General features: G+C 34.0%; 1 protein-coding gene across 1 annotated transcript in view; it reads left to right on the top strand.

The window, feature by feature from the left end:
- RICTOR (RPTOR independent companion of MTOR complex 2) overlaps positions 1-27,027 on the top strand; it is a 131,466-nt gene that overhangs the window by 100,478 nt on the left and 3,961 nt on the right. Inside the window, exons 26-40 of the mRNA XM_060146980.1 lie at positions 1,978-2,087; positions 2,542-2,629; positions 3,816-3,908; positions 4,272-4,378; positions 4,836-5,065; positions 6,491-7,499; positions 7,786-7,857; positions 11,295-11,472; positions 12,242-12,326; positions 13,120-13,353; positions 20,609-20,764; positions 21,097-21,220; positions 22,491-22,629; positions 22,749-22,957; positions 26,210-26,320. Of these exons, the coding sequence (XP_060002963.1) occupies positions 1,978-2,087; positions 2,542-2,629; positions 3,816-3,908; positions 4,272-4,378; positions 4,836-5,065; positions 6,491-7,499; positions 7,786-7,857; positions 11,295-11,472; positions 12,242-12,326; positions 13,120-13,353; positions 20,609-20,764; positions 21,097-21,220; positions 22,491-22,629; positions 22,749-22,823 (2,700 nt within the window). The 3' untranslated portion in view covers positions 22,824-22,957; positions 26,210-26,320. The remainder of the gene's footprint in view (positions 1-1,977; positions 2,088-2,541; positions 2,630-3,815; positions 3,909-4,271; positions 4,379-4,835; positions 5,066-6,490; positions 7,500-7,785; positions 7,858-11,294; positions 11,473-12,241; positions 12,327-13,119; positions 13,354-20,608; positions 20,765-21,096; positions 21,221-22,490; positions 22,630-22,748; positions 22,958-26,209; positions 26,321-27,027) is intronic.

The following is a 27,027-nucleotide window of genomic DNA, read 5'->3' as shown; positions in this document are numbered from 1 at the left end:
GATCTCTCATTTGCAGTTCCCTTGACTGAATCAATGGCTCCTCTGGCTGCCTACTTACAATACCTCCTAGTAGCTAGAGGTTCACCCTCATTTGGGGTCTTCTTGCTCCTCCAGTAGGTCCTTTTTGGGCAGAATCCTCAAGATGATCCACATCAGAAACTCAGTGCATTTCATAGCTATAAACCATACCCCTCAACTTTGCTAGTGTTTTCCACATGGACGCCACTGGTCAAAAGACTAACCAAGCAATACCATGTGAATGTAACTATTCCTGCATAAAGCTCAAAATACCTTCCTTAATTAGAATTTTTGTACTGAGATGTTCATGTATAGGGAGATTATGGTAGTATAGTATATAGAGTAATATAGTGGTTGTAGTAGCAGTAGTAGAAATTTGGTATGCTGATAATATAATTAAAATCTTGTATTACTTTTGCAAAGTAAAGAACCTAAAAGAAAAGCAGGAAAAGTAAGTTTTTAGAGTCTCTAAGTAGGGAGTTAAGGTAACCCACCGAATTTAAGTAGTCTAAAATGGTTTAAAATGAAAAATGTCTCCTTGCCCCCTTTTTCTATCTTTTCTGAAGATAATGTCTGTTAATATTTTGTATGCACTGAAAGATGTTTTGTGCATCTATAAGTATATATTCTTCATATAAAAATACAAATGAATCCATTCACAGCTGTAAATAAAATTGTATTTAATTTTTTTGTTTAACAGTGTATCTAAGAGATCTTTTCAGAGCTGTGCATTTAGAGCTGTCTAATTCTCTTCAATGGCTGCATAGTAAATTATAGCAATGTACCCTAATTTTTATAATCACACCTGTATTATGGGCATTTAGACTGTTTCCAACTTTTTTAGTTTTGTAAACAGTGTTTGCTGGATATTCTTGCATGTATATCTTTGCATACTTGTGCAGGTATATCTTTTGAACAAATTTCTAAAGTATAATTGTTGAGTCAAAAAGTATGTGAATGTAAAGTTTTGATAAATACTGCCAAATTGCTTTTCAGAGTTTCTACCAATTCCTTCTAAACGTTTAGTTTAAAGTGGAGATCTTTGCAATAAAGATGGTGGTGTGATTGACTGTCTCGGTTTAAAGAATTTAACTAGAAAATTTCCAAGTTTTAGTTGGAAATATTTTTTACATTTGACCTGATTTAAAGGGAGAGAGATTGTTTCTTACCAAACGGTGCTAAAATGGTAGAACTCAGTTAATTTCCTTTTAAAATTTCTAGTGAATATCTTCAGAGTTTAATATTAAGAAGCTAGTTTTGGGACTTCCCTGGTGGCACAGTGGTTAAGAATCTGCCTGCCAATGCAGGGGACACGGGTTTGAGCCCTGGTCTGGGAATATTCCACATGCCGCGGAGCAACTAAGCCCGTGCACCACAACTGCTGAGCCTGTGCTTTAGAGCCTGTGAGCCACAACTACTGAGGCTGCATGTCACACCTACCGAGGCCGCATGCCACAACTACGGAAGCCCTCACACCTAGAGCCCCTGCTCTGCAACAAGAGAAGCCACGGCAATGAGAAGCCCGCGCACTGCAACGAAGAGTAGTCCCCCACTCACCACAACTAGAGAAAGCCTGTGCGCAGCAACGAAGACCCAACACAGCCAAAAATAAATAAACAAACAAATAAATAAATAAAAAGCTGTTCTTTTTTTTTTTTAATGGGGACAGGAATTCAAATATGACAAAAAAATTTTTAGCTTACTTGTATGGACCCTAAAATATTAATTGAAAATGAGGAAAAGCGTATAAGCAGAAAGCTTATAGGTATGGATGTGATAGAACATTTGCATTCATAATACCTTGTTCTATCTACTCTTTTCAAAAATTTCTTAAATTTCCTGAACAGATGTTCATTTTTCTCATATTTATGCTTCCAAAGATTTGTTAGGTACCTGACATATTACAAATTTAGTGAATGTTGTTATGATATATATAATTAAAACAATATTATCTTCTAGGAATATAATTCAAAATATGTTGACTTGATTGAAGAACAACTTAATGAAGCACTTACTACTTACCGAAAGCCAATTGATGGTGACAACTATGTTCGTCGGAGTAACCAAAGGTATAGTCCAGTTAATGGAATAATTTATTGCTAGTCCTCAAACATAAAATTTAAAACCAAATTATTGTAAATCATTACTTTTTAAAGTTTTCTGAGTTATTTTGTTTCTTACACTGACATAGGAAAAGTCTTTTTAAAGCACAGCATTGAATGTTCAAAAATTCAGTGGCATTCATAACTTGAATACCCTGACTAATATAGCATAGTGTTCAGATCCCTCCATGTCCTTACCCTAGTGTGTATTTCTTGTCTTAGTTCTCTTAGCGTTACTCAGAGACCAGCTAAACTATTATTTTTCTAGAGGAATTCTCATGCCTTTCCACCTCTGTATTTTTATTTATGCTGAGTGATTATGTCTAATTCTGTTTATCTAGTACTTTATTATAAGTCATTTTTTAAAATTAGCTTATTTAAAATGAACCAATAGGTATATCAATCATTTTTATTATACTAGATTACAGCGTCCTCATGTCTACCTACCTGTACACCTTTACGGACAACTGGTACACCACAAAACAGGCTGTCATTTGTTGGAAGTACAGGTAAAAACATAATTTGCTTATTTTAAATAGCTACAGTAGTAGAAAAAACTTAGTATTGCTAAAGTATTATCTTTTCAAAAACTTCTCAAAAGCCTTCAGAAAGTCAGTGGCATAGTTGCTTTTAAAGCCATCCATCTTGTAATTGACTTAGCATTCTTTGTTTGCAGTGCTTAGAGATATTACTGGCTTGCATGCATTTCCCTGACTTGCATATGACTATTTGCATAGCTAATTTGTTATGTAGAGTAAGTAATCCAGTGAAGGTCTGAGTTCTTTCCTTTCTAGTTCATTGGGGAAGTTCATCTCCTTAGTAAAAACATACTGAAAAACTGAGTTTCTTCATTCCTCTTGTTGGGAAGTTAAACTGAACCTGAAACATATTCAGTTACCTTTGGTGAGCAAAAACTGAAAGTATCAGTTGCTGTTTGTTAGTGCCTCACTGTTTTCATATATTTCATGTAATGTAAGGCTTAGACAAGCAGTTGTTCTTTGAGTATAGTATGCACGCCAGATTTTGGCTGGGAATATGTCTTGCTACTAGGTGTTTTCAATAAATGTAACCCTTATTTTAAGAATGGTTATAGAAGTATTTGTGTTTCTGAACAATAGTAACCTAGCAGTTTAGTTCCTTTTCATATCAGTGTTCATTTCAGGAGCAAAAGTTTTGCATAAATATATTCCACAGTTTCATGTATTTTTATATTGTCTGTGAAGACTATTGAGACTATATATTTTTTTAATTCACTGAAAATTTAAATGATTTTCTCAATATCATTACCTACATAGTATGATAAAGTCTAGGTGTTAATTTGTTATTTTCTATCTAAAAGAAATAATGATCGTTAATGGCTAACATTTTTCTAATACTAAGCCCCAAGTACTTTGTTACACTTATGTAATAATTCATTAAATCATTAAACTTTATGAAACAGAGTTTAGGAAATCAAGACATGGGGAGATTAAGTAACTTGCTCAAGGCCACTTAGCTAATAAGTTCTAACTCTAGTATATGAATTCAGAGCCCATGTCCTAATGCTGCTTCTTAAGAAATTCGACATAAAATTATTTTAGGATTTTAAATATGCAAAAATTACTAAATACAAACCTTAAATTGGTTTTAAGATACAATAAGAATATATGTTAAAGACATACTGTTAATCATATGGTATTTTTTTCCTCTCTCCAGAATATTATTACAGAACTCTGTCACAGTGTCCGCACACCAGATTTGGACAAATGGGAAGAAATTAAAAAACTGAAAGCATCTCTATGGGCCTTGGTTTGTAATAAACACTTCTGTAAGATCTTCTTAATTTTTAGATTTTACTCATTTTCCTGTTAATATTAAATAAATAAAAATAATTTTATTTGGAACATGTTCTTAGATTAGTATTCTAAAGCAAAGATTGTTCCTGCCCATTTAAATATTATTTTATGTTGGAAAATAAATGATTAAACTGTTAGTTTTCTTGCTGAGACAGATGGAACTTTAATTCCTAAAGTTCCTTATGTGAGGTTTTTTTCACAGTTCTTTCTCTCTTATAGACGTGGTTAAATTTTTTGGTTTTTTGGGTAGCTTTCCAAATCTCTTGAAGGAGTTAGTATTGTAAATATATTTGATATGTGATTTCTTTTCTTTTAGGGAAATATTGGCTCATCAAATTGGGGTCTCAATTTGCTACAGGAAGAAAATGTGATTCCAGATATACTAAAACTTGCAAAACAATGTGAAGTTCTTTCCATCAGAGGGTGTGTCATTTAACTCAAATCTTTCTGAAGTATATATTTTTGTTCACAGATGAGTGTGAGGGAAGAGTATTTTATGATTGCAGTTTTTCAGTGCATCAGGTTAAACATCTTAAGGAACTCCTTGTTTATTAATATTATTGATATTTTATTCTTATCATTGTAATATTGACATTTACCTTGCAGATAAACAGAGTATAGTGTGTCCAAATAATCTAGTAGTGCAGATATTCCAAATTTATTTCAGAAAAGCTAATGTATATATTTTTCCCTGATCACAGTATGTTCTTTTAGATTTTTTCCTTGTAATTAATATTTTCATTATGAAGGTTTTCATGTTGTTTTTAATGGCTATTAAAGAAAGCGCAAATGTACATATAGCAAACTAATATTTTATGGTTGCTTTAAGAAATCTCAGTTTGGAATTATAAACTGTCATTACTGTATCTTTTACTTACAGGACCTGTGTATATGTGCTTGGGCTCATAGCCAAAACCAAACAAGGCTGTGATATTCTAAAATGTCACAGCTGGGATGCTGTAAGGCACAGTCGCAAACATCTGTGGCCAGTGGTTCCAGATGATGTAGAACAACTCTGTAATGAACTCTCATCTGTTCCAAGCACTCTGAGTTTGAACTCAGAGTCAACCAGCTCTAGACATAATAGTGAAAGTGAATCTGCGCCATCAAGTGAGTACTGTGACAGGGTCATAATAAAGTTAGCCGAAACTAACGCTTGTGATATCAAAATTTAAATGAATTTTACATTCTTAATTTACTTTTCTCTGAGATAATTTGGCAGTAACAGTGTCTTGGAGAATGCATATCTTTTCACAACAGGGAGTATAGCTACCAGCCTACATTGTTCTCTCCCTTTGCTTTCTAAATAGGCCTTGGAAAAGGCTTACAGAGTTTACTTACAGTTAAATAATAAGCCATGTCCCAGAAGACCCATTCCCCTTTTTTGCAATTTCTAATAAGTAAATGTTTATTCATCTACTTTCTTCATTTACCTAATTCTTTTGTTCATTTTTCAGATATAGGGTTGTTGAACTAGAATATATTTAAGAGATATTATATTCATATACTCATCTTTGAAAGAAGAGCTAAATTTTAAAATTAGCGAAACTGTTAAAAGATGGAGTATCAAAAATAAATGAAAAATGGTTTGCAGTTTTAAGCCTTGTGCTAAATGCTACTAGGTGCAGAAGATTTTAGACACTTTTTTTTTAAAGAAGATAGTGCAATATTTATCAAACCATATTTCACTAGATCTAAGATACCATAAATTATAATATGCACCACTGTTTAAGAAAAAAAAAATGCTGCCTATTGCAAGATGCATGCTGATTTTAGAGATTTTAAGTGTGAAAAATGTGCATCTTAGAATTGGCAAAATATGGAAATACAGTGCAGTGTGCAAGTTTAAGATTTTATTTTGCCTTCTTTCAGAATATATTTGAAGTAATTTATAACTATTCAACAGAAAATTAAAAATAAAAATAGAATAAAATCCCATAGATGTCATTAGGCACCTGGATTGAGTCTTTTATTAGAGGCCCTGAATTTAGATGAGTTTCTTAGTTCCTAAGGCAAAGTGAGAAATAAATATAATTGGTTTAAACATGAATTTAAAATGTTGTGACTCGGTTCTTTGTAAGTATAGTTTGCTTAAGATTGGACATTCATTTCTTATAAGATTGATTTTTCTTGCCTATTGTGATTTGAGGAATAAACCACCAGGAATCTGTACCAACTGAGTAAATATCCAGGGTCAAGTCTCCTTTTTGCCTTTAATTTTATCTTGAATATTTGGAGGGTTTGGAAACTCACTGAGATAAAAGAAACTTTATGCAAGCTGTGACATAATGAGTTCTGTAGTTTTTCTTTGGAAATAACAGAAGATCATCATAATGACAAATTTTATATTTTATTCAAGGACAAATTCTGAGTCTCAAGGAAGCTCTTTTTATGTGGCTCAGCAGTCTGACTCTTTATTTTTGAAAAAATTTTCCCCAGGTGACTATTAAACAAAAATTTCCTGAATTATGTCACTAATAGTTACTATGATTATTTGTCCTTTTTTATCTGCTTTTATTAATCCTTTGATCATAGGTATGTTCATAATGGAGGATGACCGGTTTGGCAGCAGCTCTACTAGTACATTTTTCCTTGATATCAATGAAGATGCAGAGCCAGCATTTTATGATCGATCTGGACCTATGAAGGATAAAAATTCATTCCCTTTCTTTGCTTCTAGTAAACTTGTGAAGAATCGTATCTTAAATTCGCTTACTTTGCCTAATAAAAAACATCGTAGTAGCAGTGATCCAAAAGGAGGGAAACTGTCATCTGAAAATAAGACAAGCAACAGGCGGATCAGAACGCTTACAGAGCCCAGTGTTGACTTTAATCATAGTGATGATTTCACACCCATATCCACAGTACAGAAAACATTACAATTAGAAACTTCATTTGTTGGGAATAAGCACATTGAAGACACTGGTAGTACTCCAAGTATTGGAGAGAATGACTTAAAATTCACCAAGAGTCTTGGTACAGAGAATCACAGAGAAAACACAAGCCGAGAGAGATTAGTTGTAGAAAGTTCAGCGAGCTCACATATGAAGATACGTAGCCAAAGTTTTAATACAGACACTACAACAAGTGGCATAAGTTCAATGAGCTCAAGTCCTTCACGAGAGACAGTAGGTGTAGATGCTACGACTGTGGACACTGACTGTGGAAGTATGAGTACTGTGGTAAGTACTAAAACTGTTAAGACAAGCCACTATTTGACGCCACAGTCTAACCATCTCTCTCTCTCTAAATCAAACTCAGTGTCCCTGGTGCCTCCAGGTTCTTCTCATACACTTCCTAGAAGAGCACAGTCCCTTAAAGCACCCTCTATTGCTACAATTAAAAGTCTAGCAGACTGTAACTTTAGTTACACAAGTTCTAGAGATGCCTTTGGCTACGCTACACTGAAAAGATTACAGCAGCAAAGAATGCATCCATCCTTATCTCATTCTGAAGCTTTGGCGTCTCCAGCAAAAGATGTGCTGTTTACTGATACCATCACCATGAAAGCCAACAGCTTTGAGTCCAGGTTAACACCAAGCAGGTGAGCAAATATACATTTTAAAATGAACAATAATGTTTGCATTTTAACAGACTTAAATGTAAAGCATTAGCCAGGTTTTACATCTACGTAAACCTCAGAACTGACCTATTATAATTGTTTACTATAGTAGGCTATAAGCTCCTAGTTACCCGATATGATTTGAAATGGATTCTTGCAGCTGCGAGGGGGGAAAAGAAACTCCTTTAGGCCCTGAAAATAAACATATATGCTTTACAATGACACATAAGTCACAAGCTTTTTTTTATTTATTTCTCGCTTCTGCAAGGATCGATTTTAAAAAGAAGCATGTCGGGGGAATCAGGAGCTTAAGACCTACAATAACAAACAACCTTTTCAGGTAGGTCAATTTAAGGCTCCAAAAGTTGACTTTTTTTTTTTAAGATAACTGAAAATTTCAGTATAATTCTTTTCAGTTTAAGTAGCTGTGATTATTAAGTAGGAACCAAATGAACATTAAATGAATTACTTGGCCCTCAGAATTCAGCAATAGCAGTTTGCCTGTGCTCAGGAGCATTTGGGAGATTTCTATGCCATATCTAAAGATTATATCAAGCTGGTCAAAGTAGTAGATTTTACCTATAAAAGATATGCAGTGTTAAATTTTATTGTTGCAAAAATTTCTATACCTTCCTTTTTTGTTGGACCAAATACTTCTAAAAACTTTCTTTAGTTTTAGATTGTTCATTTTCATTTATTAAATGGATTAGTATTTGTCAAGTACTGAGACTAGTGCCTAGCACATACTAAGGCACTCGATAAAAGTTAGCTGTTATCATCATCATCACTATTATTATTGATAGTTATTTCTTTCATGTAATCCATTTGGCTCTTATATAACCAAATTCTTAAGTTATTAAGCAATTTTGTTTCAGGAATGTTAACACATTTAGTAGAAGAGATCCCTTGTAGCAAATAATAAATTATATTCCCTTTGGTAGAATTTCATAAATTATGCAGTAATGTCTTATCTACCTGACAGCCTCATCCCTCCCAACAGCTCACTAGTATAAACCTATGCAGTGAACTTCACAGATTTTATTCAAAGGAAGTACCTCTGACCCACATTCATAGTTTGTTGATGTTTATTCTAACAAGTTTGTATATCAGATTTTCAGGCCTATGGAAGCAACAGTTATAAGCTGCTACTGGTAGGGACACTGACAGGAAAGGAGAGCTGATAAAATTGGTGGCAAAGGAGGAAACTTTTATACTACAACGAAGTATTTGGAAACTCAGAGACTACAGCAGCTAGTAGCATTCAGCAAGGGGCAGTAATGGAGCACACCAAAATAAGCAGTAAGGGTACCACCATCTTAGAGCTCAGTACAATAACCAAAGTGCTGTTAACTCTGAACCACCCAGTTAGGGTTATTCTGTCTCACTGAAGCAGGCATTTCTATCTAAACTGATTAAAGCACAGATAAAAAGTTTCATTGCTTAAATATTCATTAGAATAAACCAGAAACAACTATTCCGAATCACTATTTCCTAATCATTCTGGGTTCTTAGGATCCTATTTCCTGTATTCTCTGTTAGATCAAGAGAAGGATATTTGGAAATCTTACTCCTGGAATAAAATGCCAAGTTATCAGCACTATAAAGGATTAATAGATGTTTTTAATTTCTTGGGAGGGGAAAAAAAAAGAAAAAGCAGTCAAGAGAAACAGAAACAGCTGTACAGAGGCATGAGGCTTAACAAAAATCTCATGTTGGTCAAATCTGTCACTTATTCTTCAAACTGTGTTTAGTACTTAACTGTGTACTGGGTTCCATGGAGGAAAAAATTGTGTAGACATTAGTCTTCCTATTCCCACTTGTTTCCTTTGGTTAGTTCAGAGAAAATGAAAATGATGGACGATAACTACACATTTACTGTAAAATAATAGTTTGGAATCTAGACTGAGAAGATTTTTTTTTTTCTTATAAAATTAGAAGAGTAGTCATACTGATACCTATGGTATAATGGTTAGCATGAATCCAGCATTCTTAAAAACCATATCTTACTGAGTATTTCCTTGGGGCATAGCAGAAAAAACACTGAAGTAGGAATCCTTAATCTTGAGTTATAATCCTGGCACTGAATGAATGAACTTGGAAAAAGTTCCATAAATTATGCTATAATGTCTCATCTGCTTGGAATTCAAAAGTTTTGCAAGCCTCATCAATGCAGAACAAACCCAGGCAAACCTCTCAATTGTTTACCGTGGTAAATCTGTATGGTAAAGTTCATGAATTTTGAAGTATGTAGGCCTCAATTGCCTAATCTAGTGGAGATTGGACTAGATCAAGTGGTTTTAAGCTTTTTTTAAATGTCGCTTTTTAAGTAGAGAAACCTTTCTTCACAAAAACATTGCTGTGGAAACCCAAAACGTAGAATATGTAAAAACAGAGCTATTCTGGTTGAAATAGGTATTGTGGAGGTGAGTATACCAGTAATTTCTTCCCCTTCACTCCAGTAGTCTTTGAAGAGTTCTGTGGAATCACAGAGGTATAACAGAGTACAATTTAAAAACTACTGACTTATTTTATAAAATTTGTAAATTTCAATTATGAGTGGTTTTTAGGTGGAAGTTCGTAGAAATTAGTGGGTTTTGCTATGATAATTTTAATAGCTACTATTTATAAAACATTATTTTGTGTTCTTTTCAAAATAATTCTTCGTTTTAATATCAGGGTATGTTATTACATTTTAAATGACTGGAGTTTTCAAATAGCAGTATACATATAGTGTGGAACCTTGTACAAAGCAGGCGTATGATAAATATCTTAGCATGTCTGTTGCATGAATAAAAATCTGTATAAGAAAGGTGTATCTTATGGAAATGTCATTATTCCATGTTATGGAATCACTGGTAAGGAATGCATTGAGGAAATATCAGTGCTTCATATAAAACTGTCTCTTGTAATATTTATATATGATACCATTTTTACTGTTTTTTTTTTAGATGTGTACTTTATTTTAATTCTTGGCTGTGTTGGGTCTTTGCTGCTGTGCACGGGCTTTTCTCTAGTTGTGGCGAGCGAGGGCTACCCTTTGTTGCAGTGCACAGGCTTCTCATTGTGGTGGCTTCTTTTGTTGCGGAGTACGGGCTCTAGGGTGCACGGGCTTCAGTCGTTGTGGCATGCAGGCTCTAGAGCTCAGGCTCAGTAGTTGTGGCGTACGGGCTTAGTTGCTCTGTGGCATTCCCCGACCAGGGATCAAACCCGTGTCCACTGCATTGGCAGGTGGATGCTTAACCACTGCATCACCAGGGGAGTCCCATTTTTACTGTTTTGTGTCTGTCTTCTGTGTTACAAAATCTTATGTTGATAAAGTAATTACCACACAAAGAATAAGTGATTATCCTTATTTTAATAAAAATAATCTTAAATAGAATGAGTAGACGTGCCCTTACTTATAGCAAATCTAGCAGTCTCAAATGGTTGTGAAGTTAGTTCTTGGATAATACCTCTGTTTTCTGAGGTCAGTTTTTTATTTATTTTTTACTGCTAGATGTTGAAAGTTATCTTAATTGCTCACCTTTTCACTTTTACCTGGGAGACCGTAACAGTTGTTTTTGGTCAACAGTCAACATTACTGACGACCTTTTATATATCAACTTATAAGAGAGAAATATTTTCAAGTATTCATATGTTCTCAGTAAATAAGATGGCACTCTTTAGTACTTGACTAGCTTCCTTTCTTTTATGAAGGTATGAAAATAAACTATAATTCTTTATGTGATTGCTGTAACAAATCAAGAAACTAATATAGTTTTTTTAATGGTATTATAGGTTCATGAAAGCTTTAAGTTATGCTTCGCTAGATAAAGAAGATTTATTAAGTCCTATTAACCAAAATACCCTGCAGCGATCCTCCTCAGTGAGGTCCATGGTGTCCAGTGCAACGTATGGTAGCTCAGATGACTATATTGGTCTTGCTCTTCCAGTAGACATCAATGATATATTCCAGGTATCATAAATTCTATTGTTTTCTTATGAGTTGGTTTACGTTTTTTTTCATATTCTATAACTGCTTATTAGAAATTATAATTTAGAGCAAATACTAATTTGGGGGAAGGTGGTATTTTTAGGCAGTGTTATTTAAAGAAATTTTACCATGAGAATTATTTCACTTTTCTCAACTATTCTATACTCTTTTATTTAGCATCTCTAAGTCCCCAGCACATTATCCTTCTCCTCACACTAAATCAGCATCTTGTTTGATTTCTTTATCAGTATATTCTCTATAGAAATTTTAATGCCTAATCTTGCTTTTTAGTCACACTTGACTTATTCCTTATTTTTTTTAAATGAGATATAACTGACATATAACATTGTGTAAGTTTGAAATGTACAATGTATTCCTTGTTTTATTTAATCCTTGATCCTATTTATCCCAAACATGGCAGCCACATGTTGTGCTAATCCCACGAAATACTCACAAATCTCTAGAAGGTAGATAGTACTAAAGAATACACATTTGTTTAGAAGTCTAAAAACATTTTAGATAAATTCTAAAATAATTATTTTAATATCCATTTAAGTCACCAAGAATAGATAAGGACCTTAAGAGTTTTATGCTATTTTGTCAAGTTTTGGTGATTTAACCTTCTTCAGTATCTTTTCATTATAGGTTCATGTGCTATAGTAATTCTGTTTAAATTACATTTCATTTAATTATGCTAATATACATAAAGTGAATTTTTATAACAGGACTTACCATGACATATCTATTTTAGGTAAAGGATATTCCCTATTTTCAGGCAAAAAACATACCTCCACATGATGATCGAGGTGCAAGAGTGTTTGCCCATGATGCAGGAGGTAATGCATGGTTTTTGTTCTCCTCTTTATATTAAAAAGAAAATTCTTTTCAGTAGGATGACACTAAAAATTCAGGTATACTTACTTTTGGGTCAACTTAAAAAATTATAGCAAAATAATTGTTTGAGTCAATTTAAAATTAAACCACAGTATTTTTTTGCGAGAGACTTAAAGTGTTTTTCCAACTAAGTACCAAGCCTCTCAAGAAGACAAAGACCAGATCAGTTGCTTCTGTTTTAAACAAACAATACGTGAAAAAATTTTAACACTTACACTCATAGGTCTAAGCAACAGCTGTTTGGGGAAAGGAGAGAGAGAAAAATGTGCTTAATACATTACATGATCTCTCTTTGCTATGAGCTGTGGTATTTTAATTAATATATGCCTATCAGCCACAAATTTAAAGCTTTAAAATCTTGATGATTTTTTCTTAACAAGGACCTCTTTAGACTCGGAATTATTACTTTTCTTTACACAAATATTAAGAATTGATTACACAAATATTAAGAATTGAAATGATACCTAATTGTGTAATCTTAATTTTTTATTTTGTATTTAAAACCCCATATTAAAGTAATATAAGTATATCTGCTGATGTTAATTATTTTCATAATTTAAAGCAAATTATCCTGTTTTTCTCCCCAGTTAAGGTTAGATTTTGAATCATAAAAGGAGTTCTGGTTTTCTTCCCTAATTTCCCTTCTTTAAAATTTCACATAGTTTAAGGCACCTTGAAAGAGGTGTCATTGATACCATCTTCATCAGATTATGTTTTGTATTTACTTATGCACAGGTCTTCCATCTGGAACTGGAGGTCTTGTAAAAAACTCTTTTCACTTGCTACGACAGCAGATGAGTCTTACAGAAATAATGAATTCAATCCATTCAGATGCTTCTCTGTTTTTAGAAAGCACAGAAGACACTGGACTACAGGAACATACAGATGATAACTGCCTTTATTGTGTCTGTATTGAAATTCTGGGTTTCCAGCCCAGTAACCAACTGAGTGCAATATGTAGTCATTCAGGTGAGTGATTATGTCCTTCAAGATGAACCCACCTGTCTTTGAATCTGCTCCAGTCACAAGTCATCTCCCAGCCCGATTGATCATCCCTCTTACTCCATTCGCATTACCTCAGCCTTAGTACGGTCACTCAGCATCTCCCTGTGGGAATGTTAGTAAGTTTGTCTCCAGTTTTTTCCCCTTCCAATTCATCTTTCATACTACTGCCTTGGATTAGGCTGTTGACAGTTTTTTTTTACTGCCTATTCAAGTCCAGCACACAAGACTCTTTGTGTGATCTGTCTGCTGTTTTTTTTACCATTCTCCTATCTTATAATTGATACACCGCTACTGACTAGATGTTTTTTGAACAGACTGTGCTCTTTTTCATGGTTCTAGGCATGAAGAGTGTGTTTTCCCTACTGTTCCCTCTTGTGCCTTCTCCTCACACACATGCAAGCTCACACACAGTCCATTTGGCAAGCCCACCTCATCCTCAGAGTTGGGGCTGTTTTATCTTCAAAGCTTTCTGTGACCCTCTTAGTCATATGTTGACACTTCTTCCTCTTTACTTTCATTGCTCTTTGTACATAGATCTCTTACGATAATTATTGCTTGGTTATTTTTTTCCCTTCTACTCAATAAGTTCCTTCAAGGTATGGTCTGTCATGCCTTTTCATTTTTATTTTCTAATACTCAGCTGAGTACTGCTTTATATACTAGGCACTCAATATTTTTTTGGTGAGGGAGTGAATGAATCAGATCCAGATTCAGCTTTTTTATAAATATGTGTAGATAGCTTTTCTTGGTGAATATCACTTAGCCACCCTCAAAAAAATCTAGTGATAACCAAAGTTCTCTGGGTCATTCATCCACGTTTCTCCATGGCATCCTGATTCAGAACTTCCCAACTGATGGGTTGCAGCACACTGTTGTACCACATCCACAAATAGGATATGGATGTGCTGAGAGATTAATCCCCTCCGTGGCTCCATGCCCCAATCGGGCCTGGGTTTGACAAACCCTTGGACTAGGCACTTACCACTGTGAACAGTCCTGTCCAGGGACCCAGAGTGCTATAATTATTTTCATTTTCTGTGAGCGAAAGGTTTGGGCATTATTGTTCTGATGTATTGTACACAGTAAAGAAGATGCTATTTAAAATCATTTGTCTATACATTGTTTATGATATTTTAGTTCTTCTAAGTTCTGTTTCTTCATTTACTCATTCAACAAATACTTATGAAGCACTTACTGTGGAGTTTTGCTATGTAAGTGTTTTCTCTTTATTTATCAAACGAGATAGGGAAGCCAGCTCCCTAATTACCCAGTCACAAGACAGTCCCAGCTAGTTCTAATCCATTTGTGATTATTGAGCTAGTAATCAAGTGGCGTCACATCAAGTGTGGGACTTGTGGAAGACTTGCTGCAGTCAGCAAGGCTCTCACCTTGGCACAGGATCAGAACCCCTCCACCTGTTGTTCTAGTGATACGAAGTGAGGAGGAGAATAACTCTTAATTGGGAAGTGATTACAGTTTACTATTGATACCCCTCTCGGAGGTATGAAGGGAGGCAGGCTAATTGTTAAAAAGTCACTGAACCTCTATGGATTTATGCATTCAACTTAATATTTATTACATCACTACTGTGGATCAGGCATTAAACTAGATGCTAGGAAAACAATTGAGAGAGAGAAAAATAGAAAGATATTATTCTCACACTCTTTGAGCTTTTATCCAATGGAGAAGGAAATGGATTGACTGACCACTCGATCAATCAGTACACAAATATTAATATAAATACTGCGTTTGTAACAAGCGCCATCAAGGATAGGTACATGGTATTAACAAAGGAATATAACCAAGTAGGCAGATCAAAGAAGAGACTTCGGAAGAATTGCTGTTGAGCTGTGGTTGAAAGAATGAATAGAACCTAAGTGAAGACTGGAGTATAGAGAATTTTGAGAGAGAGGAAGCAGCATGAGCAAAGGTCTTCTCTGATGGGAGCAAGTATGGGAAGTAGGAAGGACTAAAAAGACACCTGTGGGAATGGAGCTCAGAAAGCAAAGGGAGAGGAAATACAGAATCAGTCTAGAAAAACGGGTAGGGACCAAGTCCTGCAGAGCCCTTCCTACCCAAAGTGTGGTCAGCAGACCAGCAGCATCAGCATCACCTGAGCACTTATTAGAAATGCAGACTCTGCCCCACACGCAGAATCAGAATCAGCATTTTAACAAGATGCCCAGGTTATTCATGTACACATGAATGTTTGAGAAGCACTGGTATCAGCCATATTAAGTATTTTGTGTATCAGAAAGGAGACGTCTTTATTTTCCATGGCAGATAATTAAAAAATAGTTCCTATACTATTTTTTTAAATCGAAGTATAGATAATTTACAATATTTGTGTTACTTTCAAGTGTACAGCAAAGTGATTCAGTTGTGTGTGTGTATGTATATTCTCTTCTAGATTCTTTTCCATCGTAGGTTATTACAAGATAGTGAATATAGTTCCCTATGCTATACAGTAGGCCCTTGTTGTTTACCTATTTTATATATAATAGTGTGTATATATTAATCCCAAACTCCTAATTTATCCCCCCCATCCCCTTTAGTAACCATTGTTTGTTTTCTATGTCTGTGAGTCTATTTCTGTTTTGTAAATAAGTTCATTTGTATCATTTTTAGATTCCACATATAAGTGGTACCATATATTTGTCTTTCTCTTTCTGACTTAATATGATAATCTCTAGGTCCATCCATGTTGCTGCAAATGGTATTATTTCATTCTTTTTCATGGCTGAGTAATATTCCATCTTCATTATCCATTCATCTGTTGATGCACATTTAGGTTGCTTCCATGGCTTGGCTATTGTAAATAGTGCTGCTATGAACATTGGGGTGCATGTATCTTTTCCAATTAGAGTTTTCTCTGGATATATGCCCAGGAGTGGGATTGCAGGATCACATGGTGACTCTGTTTTTAGTTTTTTAAGGAACCTCCATACCGTTCTTCATAGTGGCTGCACCAATTTACATTCTCACCAACAATGTAGGAGCATTCCTGTTTCTTCACAGTCTCCAGCATTTACTGTTTGTAGACTTTTTAATGATGGCCATTCTGACTGGTGTGAGGTGATACCTTGTAGTTTTGATTTGCATTTCTCTAATAATTAGTGATATTGAGCATCTTTTCATGTGCCTGTTGGCCTTTTCATTGCCATCTATATGTCTTCTTTGGAGAAATGTTTATTTAGGTCTTCTGCCCATTTTTTGATTGGGTTGTTTGGGTTTTTTTTTTTTTTTTTGATACTGAGCTGTATGAGCTGTTTGTATATTTTGGAAATTAATCCCCTGTCAGTAGCATTGTTTGCAAATATTTTCTCACAGTCCATAAGTTGTCATTTTGTTTATGGGGTGTTTTTTTTTGTTTGTTTTGTTTGTTTTGTTTTTTGCTGTGCAGAAGCTTTTAAGTTTAATTAGGTTTATTTTTGTTTTTATTTCAGTTACTCTAGGAGACAGATCCAAAATATACTACTGCAATTTATGTCAAAGAGTGTTCTGCCTCTGTTTTCTTCTAGGAGTTTAGGTCTTTAATCCATTTTGTGTTTATTTTTGTATATGGTGCCAGGGAATGTTCTAATTTCATTCCTTTACATGTAGCTGTCCAGTTTTTCCAGCACCACTTATTGAAGAGACTTTCTTTTCCCCATTGTATATTCTTGCCTCCTTTCTCGTAGATGAATTGACCATAAGTGCATGGGTTTATTTCTGGGCTCTCTATTCTGTTCCCTTTGTCTATATGTTATATTTCTGTTTTTGTGCCAGTACCATATTGTTTTGATTACTGTAGCTTTGTAGTTATAGTCTGAAGTTGTCCCTCTACTATGTAATGATCATTTTAAAGGGATGTCAGGACTTGAACACAAGACTTTTCATTCTTTGAGACTTTCAGTCTGGTGGTAGTGTTGGTAGTGTTGGTAGTGGTAGTTGTTCAAAAAATGTTAAAGCTCAGTGGAAAGGCTATTAGGATATTTCCTAACATTTTATTCTGTGTCTACCACCTTCACAGATACTTGTGCATTGTATTGTTTAGTGTGCAAGGCAACATGTTGGCCTTTCAACATTTAGTATTATATATTTCTTTTGGGTCCATTTTTATGTATACCACCACATTTGCCCTAATGTAGCTAACCAACTGAGTGGGAAACCTTCGAAGTGTTGTAGACCAGTCCATCTGTGAAAGAGAGAGCACTGGGAAAAAAAATCAGCTAACTATAAAAGATAATGGCAAGAGATCAGTTTGAATGTCTAGGTTATTAAACTGACAAATTTGTGAGGAGTGGGTAGAAACTACATGGGGTAGGGGAGGGCCCTAAAGAGACAGTGGTGGTTTTCAAAATTATTTTAGCTGCAAAACCCATGTTTCAATCAAAATCTATACAAAAGCTCAGTGGTATGCAGATGAGGATGTAAGGGGAACAGTGGGGTGGCACTCCATCTACTAGCCTTGCCCAAGTATAAAATTGGGGGTAGAGAAGGCTAGGAAATGCCAGGGCTTCAAGAAACACTGAAGACCCCTGGTGTAAACATAGCAGAGTGTGAGTTTTGGTATCAAGGAGACTTAGGCTCAAAGCCAAACTTTTCCATCTTATTAGTTATCTGATCTTGGGCAATCTACGTAGTTTCACTGAGATTTACTTTTAATTTTTTCTTAAATCTCTAAATAGGAATAACGATACCTGCCTTATGGTGTGGTTTTGGTACTTACTAACATGTAAGATTAACATTCAGTAGGCTCTCCGTTAATGGTAACTCACACTAAGTTGTTTATGTTAGAAATAATATTCTTTCATAAATTCTGACAGGTCAGTTAGAATGATCTTACTGTGCTCCTAAGGAAAATCTCCTTGTTCATTTCATTTTACATCCCTGCTGCCAAGGGGAACTGGTGATCAGGTGGGTATATCTACCAGAGACAGAGCTCCTCACAGAAATTCTTAATGTTTTTCATAAAGAATTGTTTCAGCATTTCAGATAAGCTATTTGGCGACTTGGCTACTTTCTGATAGGAAAAATTGAGCTTATGATTTTTCTTAATTAGCCCATATGGACTTATGTAATTTTTTGCTTAGAGCTTTTTGTTCTTTCCCACATACAGTGGCTGGAGTCAGCCTTATGCCCAGATACAGGGAATAAAGAAGGTATCCAGTTTCTTAGAGTCTGGTCTGTCCTATGCTTCATGTCTCCATTTTTAATTAAAAGATAAAATAAAGCTGAGCTAGAATATTGTTAATTAAAAAGAGAGGAAGCAGTAAAAGCAAACAACTACAGTGAAGAAACTAAACATCAATCACATAGATAAAATGGTTCAGTTTATGGACATAATGCTTCATCCAAATTAAAAATAATCTTGAAATAAAATGTGTTGAGTAAAATTATAAGTATCATTGCATTGAATACTTTTTAAGAGAAGATAGAAAATAAAGGTCCCTAAAAGTCAGTATCATCAATATAGTATGCACAGTTTTGCCTTCAGCAGAGTCCTAGACATTACCTTCCATGCATAAGAAGAAGGAGGCCAACTAGCTGGTCCTTTCCCAGTTTCAGGAAGTTTTGGTTCTCCTTATCGTGCCAATTTATAAATAGTGCCTATATTCTACCCACTTGTTCTCTGAAGTTTCCATTTAGCACATGTAATTATTTCATTAAAAAATTTATTCATATGGTTTATAGCAGGTTTCACACAAAAAAATACCCCATGTAGTAGTAAAAGCCTTCTGTTATCACTATACTTAGGATGCTTTTTCACGTCTTCCAATGGAAGAAACTAATTCTTTTGGCCTGGCTTAGTTAGACTCATGATTTTTTTTTTTTTTTTAATGAGAATGAATGATATCTTTAGAAATAAGATGTGGTTGTAACAGGTTAGAAATGTTAGGAGTCATCACTGGTTGAAGGTGAGGCTGAAATGAATTAGTTTATAACTTTTCAGAAACATGTTGATTAAAAGAAGTATAATTTTCTTATTGTTCCTTGCACTGGAATATTTTGTCATTTTACTCCCTGGGCAGCTCATCAACTGAGTCTAAAATAACATAGTCATCTCTTACCTGGTTATTCAGCATTGCTGGTTTTTAAGTACATCTTTAGTTCTCAGATCTTTTGGCAGTAGTTTTATATTTTAAATCAATGTATAATTTAAGTACCATACATTACTTTTAAGTGCCTGACAGATGCATGATTTCCTTAATATTAAAGCTATGCTAAATTGATTTTCTGAGGAACCAAAGCATATTCCGCTTAGTACTATGTAAATACTAATCTTAGGAAGTGCTTAAAGATGAGATGAGGTGGTGATATCTATTCTGTTGAAAACAGCATAGGGAGAGGTAGTGTGTGTTTACATTGGTCTAGTTTCCTGGACTTTTTAAAAAGCTTTTTTAAAAGCTCTTTTTAATACTCTGACAATGTGTTGTAGTGGAAAGAGGACTGAACTAGCTATCAAGAGGTCTCACCTTCTGGCTGAGTGTGTCTCTTCTCTCTCAATCTCTTTTGTAGCTACTGAGGTTGCATGATTTCTGGGTTGCCCAATGTTACTTCCTAAAAGGATAACCAAAGACTTTCTGATTTCCATTTGCTCTAATCACTTCAAGTGCTCAGGAAATTTTTAAATAATTTTAACAGCACTAAGATGTTTGGTTGACCTTAAAATCCCATCTAGGAGTATACCTTAGCAATGCATGGGTAGTATAGTAAATTTAACTCTAAGGAAGGAACTGATAAGCCCAGGGAACTGTGATTCTAATATTGGTAATTATTAAATGGTGGGAACAACAAGTGATAGAATAATAGATACAGTATAATCCCACTTATACACCAAAAGAGCAAGAAAGAGAAATTTAAAATAGCAAATATCTGAATTTTTATATATTTAAGAGAGGGGTATTTAGTTTGGGGGTGGGAGGGATGGGAGAGGGGGTAGATAAGGTACCTTCATTTTTTATTCTGTATACATCTTTATTCGAATTCTTTAAATAAACACGTATTTATGTATTTTTTATAATTTAGGAGTATAAAATTTTATGTATAAATGTCTTTAGAATTTAGCAAATTTTACTATCTGAGTGGTCTGAATTTACTTTGAAAATCTTCATCAGGGAAAATAATTATTGAAGACTGGAAAGAAATTACAAGGAATCATCTCTTCTATAGTATACAGTGCAAGCATAGGAATTAAGCCATTATGATCTGTTAATTGATTTAATTTTTTCTTCAGACCTTCAAGACATTCCATATTCTGATTGGTGTGAGCAGACTATCCATAATCCCTTAGAAGTAGTTCCCTCTAAATTTTCGGGCATTTCTGGATGCAGTGATGGAGTGTCTCAAGAAGGATCAGCCAGCAGCACCAAAAGCACAGAATTGCTACTAGGTAAGTTTTCAGATTTAAATCCAAGCCCTGTATAACTATACTTAGTCTGTTGTTGTTGTAGATACATACTGTTAATTAAAGTTGTCTCATAACTATGACAAGTCAGTTTTACTGAGGTATGTTTAGATAACTGTTGCACCTATATCAGCTGCTGATACATACCCTCTTAGCTATCTGCTTTCATTAGAAAGAATTTTGCTCCCAAAATGATTGGCAGGTCATGTGCAATTTATCTCAGTTTTATATATTTGGTAGAGTTGAAAAAACAAATTCCATGAGTTATAATACTTTTCTATTGTGATATAGATAAAATATTTTAATCTTCTCTTCAGGTGTTAAAACAATTCCAGATGATACACCAATGTGCCGTATACTCCTTCGCAAAGAAGTTCTGAGATTAGTCATTAATTTGAGTAGTTCAGTTTCAACTAAATGTCATGAAACTGGGCTTTTAACGTAAGTAAGCTATGAGCATGAGTATTCTTTGTTCTGCTTTTTATGGTGAAAAAGATATTTGAAATACTTCAAAAGTTAGACTAATTAGCTTACATCAGTGGTTCTCAACTGCATGGCATATCTGAGTGAGACTAGATTTTCTTTACATACGTCAACCAAACTAGCGTACGGTTACAAATTGAATGCAGAAGCAGGTATGTGAATCCAGCTGTCTTCTATTCAGCCAGACTTTAAAGAGATCTGTAAAAATGTAAAACAATACCAATCTTCTCACTTTTTTAGTTTTGGAAAATATAGTTTTTTTTCATTAAAGTATATGTATTTATGTTAACATGTAATAATTTTATTTTTTAAATGAATTAATAAATATTTTGAAATTTTCTCAGTTTTACTTTCTTATATGGTAATTATTGATGGCTATCACCCACAAAAAATAAAATTTGTGGGGTTCTCAAGTAATTTTTAAGAAAGTAGGGGTATCCTGAGACCTTAAAGCTTAAGAAAAGCTGGCATACATAAAAATAAGTGATATTTTCTTGGTTTAATTTTTCCCTATTTTTACTCCTTTCTTTTAATAAAAGTTGCAGAATTTTTATTGCTTTTCTAAATCACAGCAACATGATAAAAGAAAATTCAGGCAATCTTCAGCATCTTTGATTTGCACTATTTAAAGCAGTGGTCCTCAAAAAAAAAAAAATGCACCTCAGGGTCTCCTGTGGGGCTTTACAAAATAATAGTAACACAGATGCCAGGGTCCCACTGCAGACCTCCTGGTCAGAAGCTCTAAGTATAGTGTGTCCTTAATCTGTGCATTACCCCATACCACCACTGACTCTGAGATGCTCTGCCAGCTAAAAGCCACTGTTAAAGGTTGAAAGATATAGAGAGCGAGCCCAGTCAAGGATATTAATAATTTCAGTCTAACTTTAAAAACTTATTTCTATTTTAAAACTTAGTTTTGAAAATACTTGAGTTATCCTAGGCTGATAAATAAATTCTGTAATTTCTCATGCCAGTGATAAAGAATATTTCTAACTTTCCAAGAAGTATTTGTGTTTTTATCATTTTAAGAGATAATCCCAAACTTAAAATAGCTAATGTAAGTGTGAGGTAGGAATATTTACTATTTTATATTCTTATGCCATCACCCAGATGTACCACTTAATCAATATCTGGAGGAAAAAGATATTTAAAAAGTGATATTTTGAAAGAAAATAGCAAAGTCATTATTATAATTTTTACCACATCCTAGTCCTTTCTTCCATTTTAGAATTAAGGAGAAGTATCCTCAAACATTTGATGACATATGCCTTTACTCTGAGGTTTCCCATTTGCTGTCACACTGCACATTTAGACTTCCATGTCGGAGGTTCATACAAGAATTATTTCAGGATGTACAGTTTTTACAAGTAAGTAGGATTTGTACTTTTGAACTTTATCTTTCAAAAATCTCTTTGAATTAAGTTAAAAGAGATTATATCTGTTGATACACTAGAAAGTCATTAATAATTTACCACTTCTTTTCTAGATGCATGAAGAAGCAGAGGCTGTCTTGGCAACACCACCAAAGCAACCTATAGTTGATACATCTGTTGAATCCTGACCTCATATTTATGATGTATATAGATGTATACTATATATATTCATATTTGTGGACTTCTAAAAGCCTCAGAAAATGCCGATTGACTGGGCAGCAAAGATAGGAGTATCTTCGCTACGCTGTTCCAGCAATTACTGGTACATGAGCAGTTGGAACTGCGGACTTCCCTAACCGAAACAACTTCCTCTCTCCCCCGTTGAGCCCTTTTAGGGGTTCATTGTTCATTACCACAGTTTTAAGAGTTTTAGTTACCATTGTATGCAAGAGCCAAGCACTGAATACCTACATAGGTTTTCTATTTTTTCATTTTAAGAGCATAATAACAGTGGAACAATAATAAGATATGCAGAAGCACCCTTCACACGGTTATTTCTGAATTCTTTTTTTAGGGTAAATATAAAGATGCCTTGTTTGTTAACTAATTTGTGGAAACTAGGAATCAGTGTCTCTGAGGGTGCATCCTATTAGCACAATGGGGTGTGCTGTAACTGCTGGTATTAGAGGGGGATCTTTGGCCCTTCCACTTTTTTCTTCATGTTTATAACACTACTTCAGAGGTTTGTAGCCTCACAGCGAAAGAAGAGCCTCAACAACCAGGACTTATAAATTATTTTTACATTACTAGACTTACATAAAGTTTCTTGTTTTCCATCTCTTCAGTTTTGTTGCAATGTGTTATTGTAGGCTATTTGAACTAATTAAGGTTTTTCACTACAGTTCCTGATTAAAATCAGAAAAATTATTTTATAATTCAAAGTATTTTCCATTCATAGAATGCATATATTTTCAGTGGACTTCCATTTTCATCAGCTTCCCATATCACCATTTTAAACCGTAACTTGAACAAGCACTATTAATTTAGACCTAAAGCAAAAGAAAGCATTAAATAAAATCTTGCATCTCTTGAGGAAAAGATAAGTTTGCCTACAATTTATACATTCCATGGGAAAAGAAAAGCCATAGTTCCTTTTAAAAAATCATTAATGAAACTTACTATTACGATTAAAAATTGTAGTGAAAAGCCTTAAGTACCAAATTTTAAAGCAGCAGTAATTTAATTTTTATATCAGTGTTCTTGTTTTGCACAAACTAAATGCAGTGATAGGTGAGTTTATGAATGAGTACAGTAATTGCCTTTATCACATTTGCAAAATTAAGTTGATGAGGGCAAGGTTTTGTTTATTTGTGTGTTTAATTTGTGTATGTCTAAAAATATTTGGAAATCTTTACAGGAATTAAACATATATGCAAATTTGTATATAAAAAAGCATGGCCATCCTCATTAGAATGCTTGTAAATGAAAGGATTATCTTTTTTGAGGTCTATATATAAATAGAAAAAAAAATCCAGCTGGACTGATTAGGACCCTTTTTTAATTCATTTGTTTAGACCATTTTTACAGTTATGCATCAACTCTGACACAGTCATAGTACATGGATTAATATCTTCCCATATTACAGATCCTTTTTATAATGGGCTTGTTCTTTGAGATCTCTGTAAAGAACCCTGTGAACTAGAAAACGTAACTCACAGAGATTTTTTTTTTTTTTTTAAATATACTGGCACTGAAAGTTCCAATTGGGATGAAGCATTTCATCTCACTTCATAACACCTCTTTGACTGCACTTCAGTGAATTGTTCTTATGTGCACTGTGTAGCAACTTACATTATAACAAAGCAGATAAGGGCTGTAAGCTTCTGCTTATGTTAAAAAGTGGTTCTTCAGATTTTCTTTCATAAAATCCAATTGAAGATAAAAGAAATGCTTTTTTTTTTAACTTTAATTTATCACTGAACCCAAGTGTTTATTTAAATGTTAACAGTACTTCTAAGAACGTTGCCTGTCACCTTGGTCTTTGGTCTTGGATGATTAAACTGCCTTCTGGAGAACCAAATGTCAGAGATACTAGACCAAATAGTGATTAAAAACTCCAAAGGAGGTGATGTAGTAATCTTATGAATAATGGGATTAACATATTTTAGACATTCATTTTAAACACTACCTCAGTTAATATAAAATCTGTGGTTTAATCCCTCAAAAGTTAACAGTAAATTTTTTGTTACACACACACACACACACACACACACACACACACACACACACACACACACACACACACACACACTCATCCCTGGACCCCACCTCACTCATTCATCCTGAAATGAAGTCTTCATTACTATTAGCCTGAACAGTTTTTTTGATTATTACTTTGAAAGATGTGTGTATATATCATAATATTTGCCTATAGCACTTAGTTTGGGGAGACAGAGCTTTGTGGTTCTCAGTAATCTAAGAAAAAAAGATGTCTGTACTTAAATGTATACTGCTATTTGGTTTATCCATGTTTCACTGACAGGTCTAATATGTTTTCTTTAAGTACTTATTTGTATAAAAGTAGACTTCTATGATGAAAAATGCTCACATGCGGTGCCAAGTGATTTACTTAAGTGTTTAAAATATTAAATTATAGCAGAAAAGGTTAGGAATGTTGTCAGTGGTAATAGAAATAATTGAGAAAAGCACCTATATGTAATAGATATTACCAGACTATAAAATACCAAAATAATGTCAATACTGTAGTTTTCCAAGATTTTAGAATTAATCTTAGTCCATATAAATTTGTACTACTGGTAATTATTGAATAATTTGGAGGAATTTGGGCAGTTGTGCTGGTTGTAAACTGTGAATTTCTAATTGTAAAGTGAATTGTCATTTCTAATTGAAATTTTTTTCAAGAACAGATTTCAGCTTCACATACTAATAAGTAAATACTGATAAATACGGAAATTAGAAATTAGTATTTGTAATTAAATATGGTCTAAAATTTCTTATACTTTTACTTCCTATTTATGCTTAGATAGACTTGAGGAGGGAAAAAGTCTTTTCTCCCTAATAAAAAATTTTCTAATGAAGATTGGTAGCATAAGGGCATTCTGTAAGACATTGACTTTGAAAGAGGCTCTTTGAAGGTATATACTTTATTATGGTAGTTACTCTAACATCAGGTGTATAAGTCCTTTTGAAATGGGGTGGCTTTAATAGTTTTGAGCTCTTTTATCCAGAGCTTGAGGTAATTAAAGCTGAGTTTTTCTGGGCATATTACAATGGCAGAGTGTTCAGCAGTGAGGTGGGAATGCTTATTTAGATTTGTCTCCTGCTATTTATATAAATTTTTTTTCATTCCATTCAGAGGATGCCTTTTATTCCCACATTAAAGCACAGATCATTAAGCAATAAAAAGCAATCAAATTGTCATCCAAATTATAACTGCAGTTACTTTTGCATGGTAAGAGTGAGGTGCTAATTTTGTGTGAGAGGAGCGTTGTAAACTACCTTGGGAAAGGTCCTTTGGAAGTAAGGTTTTTCCCCTTTTGTCCTATGCTTCCAGTTTGGTCTCAAATTCACACTCCATTGAACATGGGAAAAAAGAAACAATTAATTGAGAGAGTTTTATGAGAAGAGCTGTTGGAGTAAAAGAACATTTCACATTTTCCAAAATGTAAGTTGGGAAAGGTCTCCCTTGTCTCCCCATTCAGGGAATACATTATTACCAGCTTCATTTCAAGAGTATCACTACAGTGAGAGTTTGATTATAAAAGCATACCGGTAAAATTAATAGCAGTGCTTATCAGACAATATTGAAATCTGTGAGAATCTTTCTAGGAGCATTTGTTTTTTCTTTTAGTTTTAGGTTCCCAGGGTAGTTTTCATTCATAGTAGTGTTTTATGACTCACACAGAATGTGGATTTTCTCCCCTTTAGAGTATTTTTGTAATATAGGTGGATAGCTATGCCACAGCATGCATAAATTGCACATTTTGTTTGACCTTCTTTATAAAATATTTAATTTGAAAAATATAATTTATGCCAAAAAAGTATATCTTGTAATTTTGCCACTAAATAGGTTGATTTAGCACAAAATGCAAAGTCTTGGGGCAAAGGAGGGGGGAGATTAAAACTTTCATAGATAATAGTTGAAAATGTTCCATTATTGGCCTGTCAGAAACCCTAAAGCTGCATTGTAAAACAAATGGTGTAAATTAGTTTTGAAAAGTGGTAAGGGATTGTGAAAAAAATCTGACTTAATGCTCCCTAACCACAAAATTTTCTTTTTTATTTAGTAATACGCTGCTACATATTTGGAGGTTCTGGTGTTTGTAGGTCACTGAACAGACATTGAAATCTGATTTATATTGTATAACTGTA

This window comes from Lagenorhynchus albirostris, chromosome 3 (assembly GCF_949774975.1).
Source record: "Lagenorhynchus albirostris chromosome 3, mLagAlb1.1, whole genome shotgun sequence".
Classification (NCBI taxonomy): Eukaryota; Metazoa; Chordata; class Mammalia; order Artiodactyla; family Delphinidae; genus Lagenorhynchus; species Lagenorhynchus albirostris.
Note: the sequence above shows the minus strand (reverse complement) of the source record. Positions and strands in the feature narration are given on the sequence as shown.